General features: G+C 41.5%; 1 protein-coding gene across 1 annotated transcript in view; it reads right to left on the minus strand.

The window, feature by feature from the left end:
- Positions 1-21,820, minus strand: part of LOC141935083 (uncharacterized) — a 67,964-nt gene that overhangs the window by 27,772 nt on the left and 18,372 nt on the right. The window contains exon 2 of the mRNA XM_074851038.1: positions 1,746-1,841. Coding sequence (XP_074707139.1) covers positions 1,746-1,841 — 96 coding nt within the window. The remainder of the gene's footprint in view (positions 1-1,745; positions 1,842-21,820) is intronic.

Raw genomic sequence — 21,820 nt, forward strand, 5'->3', positions numbered from 1 at the left:
CAGCCACTCAGATCAAGCAGGGACACTAATTAACAAGCCCCAGGTCTGCTCTCTCTTTACAAACACATTAGGTGCTACAGTAGGGTCACAAGGGAACAGAGGCAGCATGCTGAACAGTTAAAAAGCTTTTTGTTTCCTTCTTCCACCTCCAGCAAGACAGCCCACAGATGGATTACACAGCATTTCAGTAAAGGGATTTGGAGAGCAACATTGGGCAAGAGGCTCTGAAACAGTCTTGCAGGATTTACTGCTGGGTCCCCTAATTTCCACAGGGGCAATCCAGTGCCACAGAGCCTGCACTGTGTCGGGAATGAAGCACTTAAGCATGACCTTTACATTGCATCTCTCCACCGCAGAGCTAACAGATCTCTGGCACAGTCAAGCTAGGAGTTTTGCACAAACTGGTGAGATCTACAGTGTTTTGCTAGGAAAAGACTGGGATGGAGTCTGGAGTCAAGCATATTAGCAACCCTCAACATGTTTTGGAGGTCTGAGTCTTATTCCCAAGTCCAACATTCACTCATTGCAAGGACTCAAGATCAAGTCAGACTGACATCTCTGAATGCAGCTCGCTTCAGACTTACATCAGTGGATTTTGGTCACTTCTGAAGATGATGCTTAAGGGTACTGTCCTTACCTTTATCTCAGCCGACATATCCTTCTGAAGCTGTAATCACTAACCTGTAAAGATGTAACTTTTCTAGGGCAACTTCTCTTCAGCAGGCTTATCTGGAATGTGAAGCCCAGATATAAAGCCCACACTATGCTATAGTAAATACCTGCTCAGGGGCTTTATAAAAGCATTCCTTTTCTTTTAAAATGAGGAAGCTCTAGGGTTCATTGAGAGAAAACAGACTTCTAACCAAAGAAAGGCAGACTAAGGAAATGCAACTATTTCAAAGTCTTACTTCAGAAAGTCATATTTCCCCTAGGTATTTTTGTGCTTCCTGATATGTTTTTTTAAAAAAAACCCAAAATGTTAAAGTTGTCAGTGGAAAAAAAAAAAAAAAAACATTCAGCTCTAACACTACATTAAAAACTATGTTGAGACCCAGCATAGAAAAACCAGAGGCCAAATCTCAAGCAAACTGGAGTTTGAAGGGATCACTGACATTCAACATCTCAAGGATAAAAGGCATATTAGCCAGTTAAACCACGCAAGAAACAACTATTAGAAGGAAAAAAAGCAATGCACATTAAAATACTATGCAAATTCTTTATCCCATTTGTAAGTGTGAGTTTCCACAAAGTCAATACCAAACTAAACAATTTCAGAGATGCGTTTGGAGCTGAGAGAGAAAGGTTAAGCCTTGCCATAACCACTCAGTGTCAAAGCAGAGCCACAAGAAGCCAATTATCTCACAAATGGGTAGCAGAGAACCTCATCTTTTTAAAAGAGATGTAAGGAAATACAGTTCCCCACAGTGTAAACAGACTTTTTCTTGGGAAAACCAAAGCAAGTCTTAAGACTTGCCGCTGTACAATTCTGACTATGCAGCAGAACAGCATCACATGTTCAGGTACAATCTTGAAATTCTTAACTGATTACCCAGTTCTTAGAACTGTAAAAAACCATCATACTCTTGGAAAAAAAACAAAAAAAAAAACAAAAATACCCCAAAAAACCACGCTCAACCACTCTTCCTGCCACTGGTCAAAAATTAGGGCACATGGAGAGAGCACCTGAACTTCTAACTTACAGTTCTCCAATCCATAGTGCAGGTTGTTAACATCACATGTTTTACCTCTTACATTTAAACTCTTCCGAAGCATTTTGTGCTGCAGCAGCATTCCTCCATTCACGCGGGAGACTGCATACAGTCCGGTTCCAGGTTCACAGCCTTTAAAGGAAAAATAAGAGGGGTCTTCTCAAAGCTGTGTTGCCAGCACGATGATAGCTCACCTTCTGCTGCGACACCTTTGCATTGTTTTTAATGCCTGGAATTCAGAGAACAAAATGAATCACTGAAGATGACAGCCAGTCACCTTTGCAGCTGGATTTTATAGATCATTCTGAACTTATGGGGTAAAGTTTTTCATTATTTCTGTCTTAGTTATACAACACCAGCTGCTCGGCACCACTAGTGATGCACAGTCCCTTAGAGAGGGACATTCATCCAAGACTGTCGTGAACAACCAGCAACTAGATATCCTGATATACGGACAGCTCGACAGCACTGCCGGCTGGTTACCAGATCCTGTCTTTGTTTCAGAACTCCTCCAGCCCTCTTGCACACTTACCATTGTTGTCTCAACCTACACCTGGATATACCTGTCCTCATTTATGTGTGTTTTTTTACATTTTACAGGGTGACACTGAAGCACTCACAAACCTCAGTTGAAAGAGATATGAACACACCCCATGGCATTTGGTGCTACACATAAAAGACACAATAGGGCTGGGTCTAATAAGGTTGGGGAAAGCTTGACTCCGAGGTGTCAGGTAGCTCTCGAACCTGTAGAAACACATCTTACCTCAGCTGGTGCTGCCATTGCTATTGGATGTACATGAAGTTTTTCCAGGAAGAACAATTCTATTACTACCAGAGATGCAGTTTCAAATCAGATTTTTTTTTAAAAAAAAAAAAAAAAAAAAGGTATTCCAATTTCTTTCTATTAGTAGTCCCCAGCAGTTTCTTTTAAGAGGAGTCATTGTCCAACAAGGTGTCTGATTAGAAACTTCTCCCTGCATAATCAGTCATCCCTTTTTAATGTGAACTTTGAACACCACTGCTTTTAACATGCCACCCCAAAACTGTTTGACTTAATGGAGCAATAGGCAGGCAGGATATCCGTTCTGAACTATCAATATCAAGGCAGTAATAAATCTGACAATGTTGTAACGTGCTCAATTTGCAAATGCAAAACAAGTGTTGACATCTAGCCAATAAACTACTGAGTTATTTGCCTTTTTTTCTCATTGCAATTGGAGAAAATGAAGGTCTGTGTCAAAGGAAAGCAGTGTAAGTTTTACATCACTGAATATGGATATAAGCAGCCAGACAGCACCAGAAGAGAAAAGGGGAGAGCAAGTACACAGCTGAATGATGCCAGTGAGAAGGGTCCCTTCTGGATTCTTTCCCAGCTCTATTCCCCACCCTTCCTGAAGCTTGCTCACGAATCCTGATGTCACTTTCCTTAATATCTTAACACTGTCATATTTCAAGCTCATAATGAAATGTGAGACAGCAGAAATTTAATCTCTTCACACTTACTATAACATATCCACACATTAATTTCCTGTTTAATCAGTTACAATAACTCTCACAAAAGCAAGTTTTCCAGAGGAATGCATAAAGCCAAAAAGAATTCCCTGAACAGTTCACTCAAGCCATCTATTTGGCAGGTTCAGTTTTTAGATACATGCTTGAAGAATGAAAGTGATACTTTGAACTTAATTGGAAAAAACACATACTATGTGGAGATTCAATACCAGTTATGAATGACAACAGAAGTCAGGCATTTGCTGTGTACTTTGCTGCACTATACTCCCTTAAATAGCTTTTTACTTGCATTGCATTCAGTGCGACAATTACAGTCTGAACATCGAGACAGGCGAGCTGTGCAACACTAATACATTAACATCAAGAAAAGGAGATGATGCCATTAATCAAGAACAACGTAACTGATCTGGCCAGCAGCATCTCTAGGGTATTCCTAGGTTACTTTGTTACAGAGAGAGAAGTACACTCAAAAATCACAGAACTTAAAACATAACATTTTTTCAAAGTAACCGTGTAGTTAAGCCTTACATTCTTTTTTTCCATCAGGGCTTTTGCAGCCCTGGAACAGTGAAAATCATTTTTACAAATGGGAGAACAGGACAACATAGAGGGAAGCGACACATGTAAGGTCACAAAATGAAAAGGAAGCAGACACAGGATCGGAATCTCTGACTTAGTCCTGTGCCCTTACTGCTTGATCCAATGGTTTTCTGCAAAAAAGGAACGCTACGACAGCTACCAGCCACTTTTATGCTTTTTCGATATTAAAAGTTTTTCTGAAGGTGTGACACTCAGCATCTTCCCCTCCCCCAGCTGGCAATACAGAAACTAAGATGGTTCAGATGTTTACAGGATGCATTTCTATGAGTCTGATGGAGCACCTGTGGGACACAACTCTCTCCAGACTTCCCCAAAGCTCTGGAGAGACTTCAGGCTTCAGATGCATGAAAAGACCATGGTAAAAACCATTAGTTTTAGATGGCCACCTCAGCCTTCCCAACATCTCAGTGGCAGAAAGACTTCTAGGCATGAGAACTACTATCTTCCTGTACAACAGGAAGAGCAATTACAGTAATTAGATCTCTTTCAGTATAAAACAAAGTCTTTTATCCCCACAGCCAAAGATCCTGCCTCATAGTTAAGGCACAGGGCAAGGCTCCGCTGCAGGCTTCCACAAGTCTTTAAGAGCAAATTATTTCCTATCCTTTGTGTGTAAATTCCCCATTTGCTATGCGTTAGCCTAATACCTACAACATGACAGTCCCCATTTTACAGGAGTCCAGGTCCCGCATTCATATGCGCAGCACACGATGCCAGTCAGGCTGAAAGCTGCATGTTGCAGTGCAAATGTAGGGGACTAAATTCAGCCCAGTCACACCAAGCCTGAAGGTCTCTACTTGTCTCTCCTCCAGTTTTACCAGTAATACAGAACACTTCTGCTGAATTTCCAGAGGGCCGGGCTAAACCGTCGCCTAACTTCATCACACAAGAATTAAGACAGGGCCAATTTCAGACTCTTATTAACAACAGCAAGCTAGAAGTAATTCTAAGCATGACAGTTTCATTATTGGATACCTCACGATGTGCATCTGCTGAAGAACACTATTTGCAAATGATAAATTGGAAGATGATACCTTATGAATTATGCAAGTTTATCACAAAATGATGGGTTGGAAATAAATCCAAGTCCTTCAGCATTTCAGTAAACACCCTTGTGCCTTAAGGGGGAAGAAGGGAAAGAGATATATGAAGAGAAGAGGCAGGAATAACTCCTCAGCTAGGCTGATGAAGACCAGAGATCTCAAACAATTTTAGTGCAGTAACAACTGACAGAGCAATTTTACAATTTATTTAGAAACCGTTATTTAAGATTCAGTGAAACTCTGAATTTTAAAATGGAATTTTACCAACTATCAAGCAACTATATTCTCAAGCATTTCCAGGAAACCTAATGACATCATGCAAGAGAACAGTAACAGTAACATATATGAAGGCTGTAGAATGTAGCCTGACAATTCTACCAAAGCCCTGAGATAAAGCTGTGATTATAGATCCCGGCCTAATGACTGGTTTACTAAAATGACTTAAAAACATACTGTAGTCCTTTGTTCAATCATGAATTCTCGGAGGAGATCTTCTGTAAAGCATCCTATCCACATAATCTCAAATAGGTAGATTTTTTGGTAAACTTTTTTCTTATTCAGAAAATTTATTAAGGTCCTTCTTCATTGACTCCTTAGGAGTGCTTTAAGCACCTGAAAAAACACCTCCAAAATTTCAGCAGGTGTAACATTTAGAGAATGTCCTGAAGGAGCTGTTCTCAGCACGCATAGAAGCAAGCCAGAAGGGGAATTACTTACTTCTAAGCTAAAATTCCTCAAGATGAAGCCTGCTTTGTAGGAGGTAAAATACAATAGCTCTATGATTATAGAAATTTCTAATAAAGAGTTACTCTGGTTATTACAGCCTTTGAACATTTCTTTTTGCATATACAGGAAACAGTATACATTTAAAATATTACACACATCATATATATTATCAACCGCCATGAAAAGCTGCACTCCTTTGAAGGATGCCTGCAATTGTTCCTCCCCTACACAGTACCATTTTCTCCCCATGTAGCACCTCTTCATTTCATTTTTGTGTTTATTATACTTAATATTCAGCCCATAGGATAATTTCAGGAACTCTCCCCCAATTAATAACATGCAGATTTATGCAGTTCTCTAGTTTGCATACTAATTTTCCCCACACAGTTTGTCTGCTTTACTATAATTCCTTTGATGTTTACTTTGTCTTAATATTCTTGCAAAGTTAAAAAGGAACTATCACTTGAACATTCATTATTAATTTCTCCTAAGTATCTCCAATTAATTCTCTGAATAGATTGGTACTTTATGACATTTGTTATTGATTGTTTGGAAGCAAACTTCCAATTACCAAAGGAGCACAGTTTTCCTAGCTCAAAACTTGAGTTTGAATATTTTTCTGCTAAGCAAGGCAGTCTTAAAGAAGCAGCACTCCTTTTAATAGAGTCACAATTATAGCCCAGATGGATATAACAGCCCATAAATCCCCTATCTTTACAACTACATCTCTGAATGTAGTTGTAAAGACTGAACAGCGCAGCTCAGTGAAACAGGTCCCATTAAACTCTTATACATATTGAAAAGGACAAGCAAGGTTGCAGGTCAGGAAAAGTGAATAACAGCTCAGAACTAGTAAGATGCCCCAAAGACTGGGGATCAGGAACACTGAAAAGAATCAGTTATAAGAAATAGGGCTAAAAATTAACAAGTTAGCCAAGAGCGACACAGACTAACCACAAGAACAGCACATCCTGGAAGGCAATAAATCCTGAGAAGGTTGCCAGAGTCCTCATGGACAACTAACTTAAAAGTCTCATAGAGCGCTCTCACTAGAGCCAAGACTATCCTTAAGCAAATCAGCGAGGAGCCCTAGACAGGGAGGTAGTATAGCAAAGCTGTAGCTTTGCAGGTAGCAGCAAAAGCAGCGTTTAACAACTCTACAAAACCGAAGTGCCACAAGAGCAAGAGAAACAACAGAAGTACAGGAGGTAAATGCTACCTACAGGGTCTTCCTTCAGCAGCTGCCGTGTACAGTCACCTGTGCCAAAACCCAGGCACCGTCTCCACCCATATTCAGGCAAGTTCTAGTTCTTTGAGGGTTTTCTACCGCCCATCCTGACACCAGGCAGCTCATTAATGAAAAAGCTCCTTACACTACAGAAACTCAGGAGGAGGAAGGGAGCAGCTGTGCTGCTCTGACATGGCCTCACAGGCTAGTCAACAGGGGTCTAGGCCAGAAGCCCCTTTTGACTGGGAGGGCCGAGAGGGGACTTCTCAGAATCACCACTCACCAATTCCAAGCTTCCAATCACAGCACCATCACCACACAGAGGAGTCCTCACTCCTACCATCCATCCTCTGCCTAAAAACATTCTCAGCTAGAGTGTGAAGTTTAAGCTCTCATCTGACAAACTCAGAAAGAAATCAAACCTGGATTTTGGGGAGCCTTTTTAAAGCTACCTTTTTTCCTTTGCTCAACTTTTGATTGTTGGAGGCAAGAGATCTCAGGTCTGTACGATGCTGTGGTAGAAATACATTGCTAAGTTTAGGTTGTAAAGATATTCTGGCCAAGACCACAAAACAGGGTTCATCACACTTATAGTTCTAAAAAATACGTCTTGGCCACCACCAAACAATATCTTCCCCAAAGGGGACAGCAGGTCAGTTTTCATTCCAAGGCACATGGATGTTATCCGCCTGCCTCCAAGTGGCCCAACCTTCTCTCAAGATGTTTCCAAGCCCAATAATGATTTTAAGTGTTTGAAAGCGTAACAGAGAGTTGAGACCAGGAAGGGATAGGACTCGCATAAGAGGAATCGTGTGTGGGAGGTTACTGTAGGAAACAAGACAGTAAAGCCTTCAACAGAAATATCTAACAAGTGCCTCTTGCTCACCCTGAGCTAAGAGACCATGCTCCGTTGTTAGATACGCAGTATTTTTCACTTAGCATTTGGAAATAGTATGTAGGCAGTAAGCAATTTACTAGCCAAGTCTCACATACAGTGCTGAGATCTCAAGTTTGTTTTATTTCATCTGTTTAACAAATATGACTTACTAGGTGTACATTTCTGCCTGAGCTGAACAACACAATTCTTCCTGAACCAAGAACAGAGGAATTCAGTTCACGAAGTGCAAAGGAATCTATCTTACAATACAGAAAGGTTAGCATGAAGATTAAGTCCTCACTGCACACTGGGGAGAAATAATCTTGAAACAACGCAGCAGCTTTTCCGTATATAAAAAAAAATAATCTACTGATAAATAAACCAAGCTACAAGCCAAACCATCTCTTCACGTCTTTTGTTGCAACTTGCAGGCCAAGTACAAAGCTGAGCTTCACAGCACGCTGCTACAGCAGCAGCTATGTGGAGCAGAGGCCGTGCCAAGGCAGCAGCTCACTGATGCAACCCACCATGAAATGTAGAGTGACACTGGAGCTGTTTCAGCAAGAACCCTTCCTCAGTTTGCGTCTAAGGCAAGAGGTGCTCAGAGATAAACCAGAGGGTTTTTAAGTCCCAGAAGAGACAAGAGAATCATTCTTAGAGTACTTTCAAATCTTCAAGGCCAGTAAGTCCTACAGAAGCTGGTATGCATTCCACACCAGAATGCACAAGGAGTCAGAAGCTCCAGGGGAAGCTAGCACACACCATCAGCCCCTCAAATGAAGTCTAAGCACCTCTGGAGACTCAATTCCTTTTCATGAACACTGCTGATGTGCAGTAAGGATCTCAGGTATGTGAAAGCTCACTGCATTAGAGTTGTTAATCATGGCAACCTAAAGCATCTTTCTAGAAACACCATTGTTTGGGCACATGTCTATCTCCTCAGCTTCATCGATACATTCTCGTTCATTAGAAAACAAAACGGTAAAATGAAATACAGTTGTTCCCATTCAGCTGCCTATGTCAGTCAATAGCTCAAGGCTGCAAGGTCCCCTCAGCCTCCTCTGGCTTTCTGCTCCTTCTATTGCACACACTGTGTCGAGCAACATTTGACTTCTAAAAGTATCCTTTACCTAGGGAGCTGCGTGATTGACACTGACAGAAAGGAAAGAAAATGCAAATGGAAAAGAAGATGCAAGAGTGGGAACCTGCTCAATCTAACTGAAAAATAACTCATTTAGCAGAAATCGTTTAGAGAAATAAATGCTGTCAGAGCCAGAAGTCAAACAGTAAATAAGCCTTACCCAATTTAAACATGTAGCTGCTTAAAAACATTCTTCACAGTAATGTGCAGTTTAAGCACTTAGGAAAATTGCCAAGAGGTGTCAAAATAGTAAAGAGAAGTCTGAAAATAAAATTGCATGTAAATAAATCCCCCTCAGCTCTGCCAAACATCTCAGGCTCACTAACTACAAAGCCACGCTACATTCAGGAGAAAGCTACTTTCCAGACATACGTGGCCAGAGTAGGATTATTCTTCTTTGCCATGATGGAACGAGCCACCAGCATAGACCATCTTGTTCTGTGCCCTCAAGCCCAGAATTCCATCCTCAATTTGTGATGTTTATTATCTTTGTACTTCTGCACTCAATCATCCTTTGAATAATCAGAAAGAATAACAGATGCCTGTGGGTGATCTGCTTGTTTATTGTTGTTTGTTTACATTTAAGTAATACCCTTACCCACATATCCCCCTCAAATATTCTCATCTCTGGTCACTTCGTTGGAAAAGTTGGGGCTAAAGACAATCTAAACTTCACTAGGAAAATTAAAGAACAATGGTTTAACAGACATCTGTCAAAATCACTAGTATGTGCAAGGTAAATGGGGAATTTAATTCCACAGTAAGCAAAGTAGGACATCGCTCATTAAGCATTAGGTAGCAGACTAAAAGATAAGAAAAATAAATGTCCTTGACACTACACAACATTACTACACATGCACAGTTACTATTACCTATTACACATAACTGCAAAGTTTACCAAATAATGTGGTGAAAGCCAGAAAATAAATAGTTTCAGAAGATGTCTGAACAGATTGGTGAATGACAATAAAATTCTAGAAGAGGTCAAATCACATTCAGTGCTCAAGTGTGCCACCACTAAAGGCAGCTCAGTCCTCCTCTTGGGTTAGATTAATATATTTCTTGCATTTCATCTGATCATTTTCATATCACATTGCTACAGCCAAATACACAACAATAACAGCTCTGTGCCTTACGGTCCTCTTCATGCAAAGCTACACAGTCACTTTACTGGGCCTTGTGCTCCAACCACCCATGTTACAGCAAATCTAGAGCCAGCTCCTGGTAATGAAAGTGAGCCTTAGAAGTGCCACTAGATGTGACAGTTTGTATGGGTTTTTTTTTTTGTTTTTTGTTTTTTTTGTTTTTTTTTTTTACACACATTTACCTTACAGCTAGAGACAGGGTTTTGCCAGCGTGCAACACTCCCACACGCTCCTCATATCACCTGAAACTAGCCATGGAAGCAGGTAATTATCTGCATGTAAATGAAGGTGAGCTTACAGCTCTTACAGTCTTTAATAGTGACTTTTTTTCAAGCACAAAACCACCTCATTTTAGCCAAGAACAGCAAACTTCAGAGTTACCAAGTCAGAAAACGAGTCTTGTTGGTCTCCCATTGCTCCTGCCCAATCGTTCACTTCTGAGCCTTTCCTTATTGACGAGAGCAGATGCATATACCCACCCTGCTTGTTTCCCCAGAGGCACACGCTTCCCCTCTCTTATGTGAGCAATAGCAAGTAGTAATTAGTGTAATACTAACAGCCCTCTCTAAAACACTCTGTTTCTATCACAAGTGTGTTTTAAAAAGACAGTAGTATCAACATTGAACATCAAAGCTGCCAGCTGCCTTACCATGCACTGGGACTGTACGAGATCTCTTGAGCCAAACAGACTTAAACTAGATCAGTAACTGGAGCGGGAGACTTTAAAAAATCCCATTACTGCAGAAAGTTATATTTGCAATAGAGCAGACTTACTCATTTTGTCAGTGCCTCAGGAGGGTATTTGCTGACATTTGTTCCATCTTCACTGCTTTCTGGTCTTCAGGTTGCAACTCTACTTACACGTAAGCATAAACACTTTTTTCCCAGCTAGAATCCAACATAACAACAACTTCCACAACTGTCACCACTGCTGGCTACACCAGGTAGAGCTACAAACATGGTGCGTTTCCCACAAGTTACGTCTGAACACATCAGCTTTGGAGGTGTACAAAGGATACCTACACCATCCTTTGTGCATAGACACCATGTCATTTTATAGCACAAGACAGTAACACCCATATGACAGGCTGAAGAGCATAGAAACACCTTACCCAGCTCAGGCACCACCCCCTTACCAGCCATCCATTTTGTTTCTGTAACGCCAGTTTTCAAGCACTGAATTAGGGAATATTACTCTTGAATCTCACCTCACAAGGTGAAGTTAGCTGATGCTTCCAAACATTTTTGAGATCCCCAGATGAAACAAGAGTTCTCAACATTACTCATTAACTGTAAATGCATACTGCAAGAGAACAAGTGCAAAACAGGTTGTCACCTAAGAAACTCCTGTGGGCTCAGTCATGGTTTGAAAGACTCCCAAGGGCAAGAGAACAACTGCTTCTGACTTATATATTCCTTATATACCACCACTCTCCTTATCCCACATCGTGCTAATAGCATCCAAAGGCAGCAGGGAAGAGATATTAAATACAAAATCACCTTCAGGATGCCAGTTATCTTCAGACAAGGCTGGCCAGTCTGGGCAGTGCACCTCACAGACAAGCTAAGGCGCTGTCCTTGGGACCAGCACTCTCCTCAACCTAAGGGGATCCAGGCCTCACCGCAAGGCTAGTTTCCAAACCAGCCCCATGAAATCTTCACCAATATTTTTCTTCCAGAGACTGAAGTTTCAGCATCTCAAGTTGAAAATGCTAATGGGACTTTTCCCACGAAGTCAGGGTTTCCTCCTGAAGGGCCTTCATGCTGCCATGCAAAGCAAGATATCGCCTTTCGATCCCCCACTTACAAAATGCACCTCTCTGTCCCTTTCTCTTCATCTCAATTAATGAATTATGGAGTGAGCAGCAAAGTGGGTTTGTGTTCCATTCAGATAAGAGTAGAGAGCCTCCTCTGTAAGAAGGATAACACTGCTCAGCACAGCGCTCCTGAAAAGATGGAGGCCCTTCTTCCTCAGGTAACTCTTCCTATTCAGATGCCCCAAGACAGAGTTATCTGCACCCCTGCCACAGCATGAGCATTTTCACAAGCAGAGTACCATGGGAGCAGCAACGACAGACTTCTCCCCTGTGAAACAGTTCAGGAGATACAAGAAGGCAGAGGAACCATTGGTTTCTCATTCCTTGTTCCCTCTTGCCAAAAAACACGTAGCCTGTGAGAGAGGAACAAAATGGGACATACAAACCTTAACAGCCAAACTGTGTCTCACCTGTTGCTGCCGTGTCTGTCAGTGTCATTCCTACTTCATAAGAGTTCTACAATGCAGATTTGAATCTGCAACCCTTAACATGGACCTCCAATTTACTGTGCAAGTGTCATGTTCCCATCACATTTAAATGAATGGGTGCCAGGTATTTCAAAGTCCAGTGGAAGGTCTAATTTGCTAGGGGTTTCATTTCATGGGAGACTACTAAGACTAAAGATGAAAATTTTCTGCTGAACTGCACTGACATGTCTCTACCCCAAAATCTGGGCATTTTAATAGGCTGACAGAATCCAGAACCCTCAAGGATTTCTTTTTTTTGCCTCTGCATGAGAACTGTCCCATGCATACCCTTGCAAAACCTGACAGTGTTTTGTACTATGCTATCTACTATTCAAAGATGTTTCTCTATTAATATTCAGTCCATAAACACTGCTAAAGTAAAACTGCACATACAATATAACAAGCTCCACACATTGTAAACAAGTTTTACACCCTCAAAACACTGAGCACAAGATACTGTGCATTTTATTTCATAAGGAAGTCAACCAAAATACGATCTCTTTATCTCTTGATTGCTGAGAGCTATTCCCATAAAAAGTCTTGAAAAATACTTTGAGCTGTACTTATTAATCAGTCTCTCAGCACCACCACAGAAATCTGACTTTGAAAAGAGTAGAGAGGCAAGTTCCATACACAGGAGCTGGAACATTCAGACAGAATAAAACACATGGGCTCCATTGCGAGTCCCATCAGTCCTTCAGGATGACACTGCAGTTTTTCAGGATTGCACCTACACTCCTGACTCCACTCAGAGAGGCCAAAGGCAAGCCAGAAAGGACTTTCACCACATCTTACATGAAACTCAGTGCACATGTGTTAACATGTGAAGATTAAGAGTCTAGTCCCACATAATAAATTTCCAGGACCTGGCAAGTAAAGGTCAACCAGCAAAGCTAGACAGGGACTAGAAGAGCACACTAGAACAGCAGAATAAACTGCAGAGAAGTTAAGTGACCCCTGTTAGAACAAAGTCATACAACACCATGGACACTCGCCTCTTGGAGAACTAGTTGGAGGCACTCAATTTCCTGTCACTGCTGTTAACAACTGAGCCTACCTAGACCCAGCAGCATACTTGCACACCAATTGCTGGGCAATCTCAAACACATTCCGCTGGGAATTACATGTGTTCCTGACGACCCCTCCAGTCAGGCTTTAGCTGGTTTGCCAACATACTCAGCATCCTGAGGACAAGGCAGAAGGAGACTAAGGTACAAGAACTACACCATTCTCAACTCTTAGACCTCTCCTCCAGCATCAGCTCCTAAACACCTATAGAAGCACCCAGTGAGGAGTGAAATTAGAGTAAACTATCCCCTCAAATAAGTATTTAATCTCTTCCCATGACTAATTAACAGCAATATATGACTTCTGTTAACAGGGAAACAGAAGCTACTTAAACTTGGACATATTTTGTTAGCTGTTTTTAAAAACATGTATTTGCTTTGAGCTAGAGTTCAAATGATACTTCAGAAAGCTGTTTGCCATATAGAAATGTGATTAACATGTCAAAACATTGCATCGTGCCAGTTTTTAAAATGTCTGAGGAGATAGGTGTTTACAGTAAGATTTACTAAGTTGTTACTAAGTTGCCTTCTTTATCCATAAGCACTCACTGTATGCATTCTACAGGTACCTCTCCCTACCAAGAGACAAGTTATGATAATTGAAATTTTCCTGAAACTGTAAAAACAATAAGCACAAGTAGTAGCTCTCATTGAAAAGTCAAATAAGAGAGCCACCAGTAGTAGCAGTCAGATGCACTCATTTCATTCCTCACAGCTGCATGCAGCATTATTTGCTGACAGGTAATGGACATCATCTAAATGACTCTTCCCCTCACCTCTTCAGATACAATCAGTTATCATTTCTGAAAGTAATGAATCTGCCAGACTGGAAAATCCCAGAAGATCTTGATAAAATCAACTTCTTGACTTTCATTTAACCTCCTCTCATCCTTCAAGAGTTAGAACTTTTGCAATACTCCATCACAGACATCTTCAAATAAATGCATGCAAATATAGAGACAGAGACAGTCTTGTCACAGAAGAGCGTGTCTGCTGACTAGCACCGACATGTTGTACCCTGTGCTGTTACAAGCAGATGTGTTTACAGCAAGGAGGACATCTCTTATGCACTTAAAGTATGCACCCTCTTGCATCTCAGAGAACTTTTCACCTTCTGTCCTTTAACATTCACAAGCAAGTTTCTAAAATCCACAGGTACTCTCCCATATCCTAGCCTCCCTTCGGAATATTTGGCAGCACTGATGTATATCCAAACTGTTTCAGGCATTCCTTCCAAAAAGCAGCACCATATAACAACAGGGGCACAGAGTTATCTGGCCAGACATGAAAGGTTCAAGAGCTACATGCTACTTTGCACAGACCAGAGCGGCCACCTTAATTGATTGGACTGACTAGAAAAATTGGTAGAGATGTATCACTATGAATGTTTCCTTTGAAGCGATTGCTGTGGATTACCAACATGACTAAAGAGAGCTCATTATCTCGGAGACATCTCAAGCTGGCAAGGTACATCACACCAATCCCATGCTCCAGGTAAGCTGAATCCCAACTGGATATGCTCACTCTACACCAACTTGAGTGACACCTTAGGGTGAACTATCCCCTCGCTCACAGCCTCTGTGTCTCACCTCACACTGACTGTTTTCACCTATGAAACATCTTCCTCCACAGACCACCAGGGTATTTACCATAGTTCTAAGGCACATGAAACACATCAGTTGAGAAACAGTTGTACAAGTCTGCAGACACACAAGTTGTGCATTTGCTGTAACACACCATGGCCAGACCTGCACTGTAACACAAAATCCAGAGCCTTGTTCCACAAAGTTACCCACCTGTGGTATACAAAACAAAAAAAAAATCCCCATTCCCTGTCACCAGCACCAAGTCTGAAACACAGCAGAGCTGTTCTAAACCTGTTCACAGCAGGAAACAATCACGTGCTGGCTGTTGTGCACCACTGCAGTAGTACTGATACACACAGAGGAAGGCTCACAGAAGAAGAGTCAGGACATCTACACAAAATCAACTAGACGCCATAGCTTGTAGCATTTATGACCAACTCTGCTTCTGAAATAGTCCAGTAGCTTGTCAGACATAGAAGATTAATATCTACAAAGATGCCAAGCAATCCCAATGAATCAATAGAAGTTCTGACAGAGACCTGCATGCTGAATTAAGCAGAGCTGACAAGTGGGTTGTAAGCACACCATGTTTAACAATCGGATGAGATTTCACTTCTAACAAGATTACTCCCTTTTTAGAAGGTGTCTATGTGCTGCAGAAAGATAATCCTGCACAATCAACCATCACACACGTGTAAAGTCAAGAAGCAACTGCTCATTAATGGAAATTCTATAGACACAGTCAAGCAGCTGAAGCAAATGTGTTTGACCTTCCAAGTTTAATCAACAGTGGGGACTTGCTCAAAGCCTTCAGTAAATCACAGGCCTCCATCACGTGAGCAGTTGTTCCACCAGCATTACCAGCCCCAGTTTCCTGTGTGGTTCAGACACTAGAGGGGAAATGAGCATTTGGTGCATCATCCAGGAAACCAGAATTTGAGGTTTACAATCCCCTACAGGTTACGATGGCTTTGAGCACAGGACACGTTTGTTCCTGCAGTCTGTAGCCGTTCAAGACCATGCCTGGATCAAGAGTCAGCACGTCCCTGAACCTGTGTGCCACACTGACACAAACAGCATTCAGCCCAACAGAGATTCCCAACCACGCATAGGAACAACACACGCTTGACAACACACCTCAAATACATCACACGTTATACCGGTGGCAACAGTCTAAGTGATCCACTGAAATACGTCTAAACAGGGCATTTTGCTTAACAGATTAAAATACTCTCAAGCACTTGCAGGTTATTTGACATGACAAAGAAGAAAGACCAAATCCACCGAACAACTATTTGTCTAACAACACAACCGACTTGCCCTGTAAACACTATTTAAGTTCGTGAAGAATAATAGAACTGAGATGAGCATTAACGGGTATGATCTTAGAAAGCAGTAAAGCCTCCTAATTCAAACAGTACCCCAACAAAATAGATCAACACAGAATAGTGTTGGCCTGGGAAAAAAACTAAGTAGTAGGACAGCTGGAACATTTTCTCATTTTCTCTTATGTTCTTTTTCTGCTGCTGACTAAACCCTAATTTAGTGTCAGTATTGCTTTCTCACTCATCTTTTCCCTTTTTCTAAGTGTGTTTAATCTGCTGTAAAATTGTTTTCATGGCTGCAGTGAATGTTATTGTAACTGTTTTACAATGTACATTATCTGCACTGTGTAAAGGCTTTTGCCTTCTGTATGCAAATCGGTAGCTTGCCCGCTGTCATTCAAGGTGCATACCCTCACACAGCCATACTAAACTACGTTCCACATCACTGAAGGGCACAAATGCCACTTCCTACAGAAGTTAATAAATCACTTTGGATCCAGTCCTACAGAACTGGAGCCTGTTCTCGGAATCCAGCCGGAGCTTGGCCAAGACATAGGAGTTCAGGTAGCTCTGTTCTGACCCATAACTATGGCTGTAATTGATTGCTGAGCCGTAGGAAACAAAGGCTTGAACAGAGATGGTCATCAATCACTGGTCTGACAAGGCAAACAAAGAAAACAGAACTACAGAAAATATGCCCATTCGGTGGAGAGAAAATAATCAAGTTTTAGCACAATCTAGTTATATGTAACATCGGGACAATTAGAAAAGACATGGTATTTTTAATCCTCCCTAGCTTGTAACATATTTAAAAGACTTGAGCAACTCAAGGTCGGTCGGTATTTTTCATACTGAATAAGCAAACCAAGGCAAGAAGCTGGAACACCGTCTTCTTAAGATCACTGAACAAGTTAGCATTAATAAATCAGGTTGGCTGCTAGTCCTGAACCTCCTCCATCAAAGCCACAGTTCTAAGTTGTTTCCACTTAATTTTACTGAATTGTTCATATTGTTGGGTTGATGGTTGGACTGGATGATCTTCAAGGTCTTTTCCAACCTAGACAATTCTGTGATTCTGTGATATGTGCAAGTCAACCTGGCAGGAGATAAGTTTACAGACTTTTCATAGTTGTACGTAGGCAGCCAGGCTGTGAAAACAAGAACTTCAGACTTGCCTTTTAGTGCAATATTTTTCAATTACCAAGCTGAAGCAGGACTCTGAACTTTAAATACTGGTCACCAGCCAAAGGGCCAAGCAGCCAACTTCTCTGAAAATAAAGCATGCTCACACACATTCCACAGGGAGTCTCCTCACTGGAAAAACAAGCAACTCATCCTCAAGATCACTTTTGAGGTGCCAACTGGGCCTCCTGCCACCAGCTGGCTGATTAGGACATCAGTTGTCTGACTATATCAGCTCCCCAGTTACCCTTTCCTGGCAAGAGTCTCAGCTTTGTAATTCTTCATTTGCCTAGATCTACAAGTCTGTGGCCAGTGGCAATTGCTTAAGGAGCAGCTGGAAGAGCAAAATACATGAATTCTTAGACTGAAACACAAAACAAGTGTCACCTGCACAGGGGAGGTATGACAGCTTAAAAAGCAAGCTTATAGGAAAACCCAAGATGTTCATTTCCTGCACTGCAGCCTGCAAGAGAGGGTTTTTTTGCCACAGATATTTATGCACAGCTATGTCATCCAGCAGAGCAACTCATTCACCAATGTGCCTTTAGGATCTACAATATTTGCAACTTGCCGATTTACCAAGCAAGTGATCACGCCATCGGAGACTGCTCAGAGAAGCCCATTCTTCAATCTTCATCTTCAATGATTAACCAAGGAAATCCATACAAAAAGGAGGATAAAAACCTACATACCCAATCGTCAGTCACTTAAATCGCAACCACCCCCCTGCTATCAGTATCTGAACCAGTACTGCCATGGCAACCACAACACCTTTAGTTCAGGGGACAGGATGGCACAAAAGGAGACACTTGTCTCTACTTTGTTAGCTGCGTAATTGGTCCTGCTGTTCAGGGTCAGTTTTAAGAAAGATGACAGCAGGTAGAGTCTGTCTGGTTAGATACCAGGGCCACCTTATCCTTGGAACAGGTCTCTGGGATTTATTAAACACTTAAGAGGTTAGTGAGCTGTAAAAATCCGATCCACCACCACTGCAGTCTGCTGACTAGAAACTTCCTCCTGTGCTTCATCAACTTTTCATTATCTTTCTGTGTTTTTTGAGGGAGGGAAGCTTCAGGGATTTAAGATGCTGCAATTTTTCAGGTTGCAGGAACCTTCCAAATCAGTCACCCTCTGGCAGCAACCGTTTCAAGAACAAGAGCAAATCAGCTGGAGCTAGTTCTTATGCTGAGCTCTTCAGGTAATGCACAGGACAGACCAAGTCTTGCCACAAGTTGCCACTTGTTCTTCAGTCTGCCTACAAACATGTAAAGCATTGTTTCCAATGCTCCTTATGTCCACATTCAGCTGTTTTCTCAAACTGAGGTTGAGAAAACAAACCCCAACCTTGTCCTTAATCTGATACAAACTGAAGATCTTTGGATGAAGAGAATGGATTAGCTCAAAAGGATGTTTCAATATAAACTGTTTCTCAGCTTGCACATTCTGCAGAAGAGGCTGAAGCCCTGAAAAGCGTTACCAGCTCCAAAGCAATCAGAATTTCACCTTATGAGTTTCTAGGTACACAAAGTACCCACACAAAGATATTTTTAAAATCTTAATCCATTAACTCTTCTCTTCAGCCTAATCATTACCTGATTATTTAAGAAACAGTTGAGCCTCCATTTCCATGCAAACAGCTCTAACATAGCTCTAGTTGAAATGCCCAGAGCAGAGTGAGGAAAGTTGTAACAGGCAACTGCCTGTAATAGGCAAGCACTCCCTGCCTGTATTAGTTAACTGGGCACAGTAGAGGCACCTGAGGGATCCATTGTAAGGTAATGTCAGAATTTTAGCTTTTAGGAAACTATCACCTCAGAAGGAGATTTCAGGAGAAGCAATTTCTACAAAGATACCTGTCTTAGCAGACATCTTCCAATGAATTCATAAGCCCTGGTCTCATGCATCCTACAGGAAGTAGGCACACGACGGGTGTAAGACAGCTCTGATGACGACTGTAGAGTTTCTCCTGATCTTACAAAGCTTTCTTCCCCAAAGCTTAATAGAATCCAAGAAAGTATTTATGCTGTCAGTTTCCCCTCACAGTTAGTTTTTAGTGAAGCAGGGGAAACAACAAATATCCCTTTGAAAAATTTGTGCTGCATGAAGGTTAGAAGACAACAGAAAGATTTTGATATTGCCAATAACCTTGACAAAGTATAAGCAACAGAACGATGGGAAGTCTAATCACAAAGCAGTTTTTCACAGCCAATTCCTGTTCAAGGTTTCTCCCCATCAGACAATTAAGGTAAATCCTGAAGCGTCTACAAAGCTTTGAGCAGGAGTTTGGACTAGAGGCCTCCCGAGGTCCCTTCCAACCTGAATTACCCTACTACAATCCAAATCCGATGAAGTCAAAAGTTAAAACACCACGTTCTCAGAAGAGTCTGAGTCCAAAATGAATAAGAGATGAATTGCAGACAGCAAGCAAAATTCAGAAGTGGGCAAAAAGTAAATACCTCAGTATCAGAAGTATTGATTCTCAGATCAAAGGTACTGATTGTACTTCAGCAACAGTTATTTAGAGCCCAGCTGCATTTGCAATGCCACCAGCTGCCCTCTCAAGCAGACAGCAAAGACCTAAAGCACATCAAATAAGGATGGTAAAATACTAAAGTTTCTTTCCCACACCACAGCTTCCTTTCTCCCAGCTCACAGATCCGTAAAAAACCCCCCAAACAAACAAAACCCAAACACTTTTGCAATTCAGTCTGTACTGGATAAGAGTAGCTAGAAGGCATCATATTCTCTCTAGCAAGACTGCAAGACAAGGTTTTGCTGCTGTGCTTCCCATAGCCCAGCCATGCTTTAGACCAAAATCCATGCCACTTCTCCCTGTAGTCCAGAATGTTTTAAGCCACAGGCCTGTAAGTCTGAGGTATCTACTTAGTCTAATGCAATATTTACAGCCCAGAATTACTTTTGCCCCCAAAGCACAGAAGCTGCAGTTCATCTCCCCTGCCTTCCCCAAATCCCTGCCAACTTAAGGCGAAGAGTCTAAGGCAGGGAAAGGGCACCACCTTTTATCATTTTTTGTATGTATCTTCACAAAACTGGAATAACTTCATTGATTAACAGCAGCACTGCTAATCTAAAAGGACTATTTTGCAGTAGGTTCTTTATGTAAGAGAGCTGGACCTCCTAGCTCTGACTTTGATAACGTACTTGGGCTTCCATGGTAGCGGTACCGAATGATAGCCGCCTTCATAATAATATATAGAGCCCTATCAACAATGTGAAACAAGAAACCATTTTAAACACAAAACCAGCAGTAGAAATTAAGCACATTTTAATATTTCATATTAATATTATTTTAATGTCTGGGGATTTCTGGCTTCCATTGTATCTCATTTTTCAGTTGACCTGCAAGAATGACATCACAATAAAAATAACAATAGTAGCTGTACTATAAATACCCACTCATTTCTACTTCAGCATGCATATTATGTATAATGACTATGCCTTTTTCGAACTTTAAAATTCTGTTTTACAGGCCTTCACTTCAGCATAATGTCCCCATAAACCACAATAGCAGTGCAGCATAGAGAGGACTAAATTAAAAATTAATGGGCCCTGCCAGTACTAAGCTTTCTCCGAGCCAGTAAAAGGCAGAAGGACAGTCCTCCCTCCATGCGAGAGTCCTGCTTCTACAAAACCAACATACCCTTCCCTGTTCCAGGTTTAACAGCCAATTCCCTGCTGCAGCACACCAAGATATTCATTTTGCCCATGCAAAGGATGAACATCTACTGCACAACGAAGTCAAGCACCTCTTATGAAAGCTTTGAAGGGAGATATGACAAAAGGCACCTTGTCTAACCCTGCTGACAAAATCCTTCAACGCAGAATGGGAGCCCTTCGATATCTCCTAGGACTCTTAATGAGCATCAGAAAGCCAGCTATCTTAAAACCACACTTTTCAGAGGTGGCCCCCAATGATGTTTTGAAGAAAGGTCCATAATGAACACAGTACCCTCAAAAACATTCCTCCGACTGTATTGTTTTAACAATTATTAACAGTGGAATAGCTTGAGCAGCAGAAAGGCATTTAGAAAAAAATATTAGAACTTAGAAAGATGATCACTTTTTAAAATATTAGGTTTCTTCCGTAGCAGGAGGACACCATGAGCAAGAGGATCCACTTAGATTTGGGAACTTGGTATTCACAGTCACTACCCAAACATATTTCTCTGCCTGGCCCCCAGCAGGGGAGAACAGGAGGGAGATTTCACCATAGGGAAGAACTTGATGAAGCAATTCCTACACTCTGCCACTATGCATAAGATACAGAAGCTGCCTCTCAGCTCCCACAGATAATGGATTCTTTCTTCTTATAGAGTAGGGGGGAAGAGAAAAGAGCTGTTTGGCACTGAGGTAGCCTCTGTAAGTTCACAG

Source organism: Strix uralensis, chromosome 26 (genome assembly GCF_047716275.1).
Source record: "Strix uralensis isolate ZFMK-TIS-50842 chromosome 26, bStrUra1, whole genome shotgun sequence".
NCBI lineage: Eukaryota > Metazoa > Chordata > Aves > Strigiformes > Strigidae > Strix > Strix uralensis.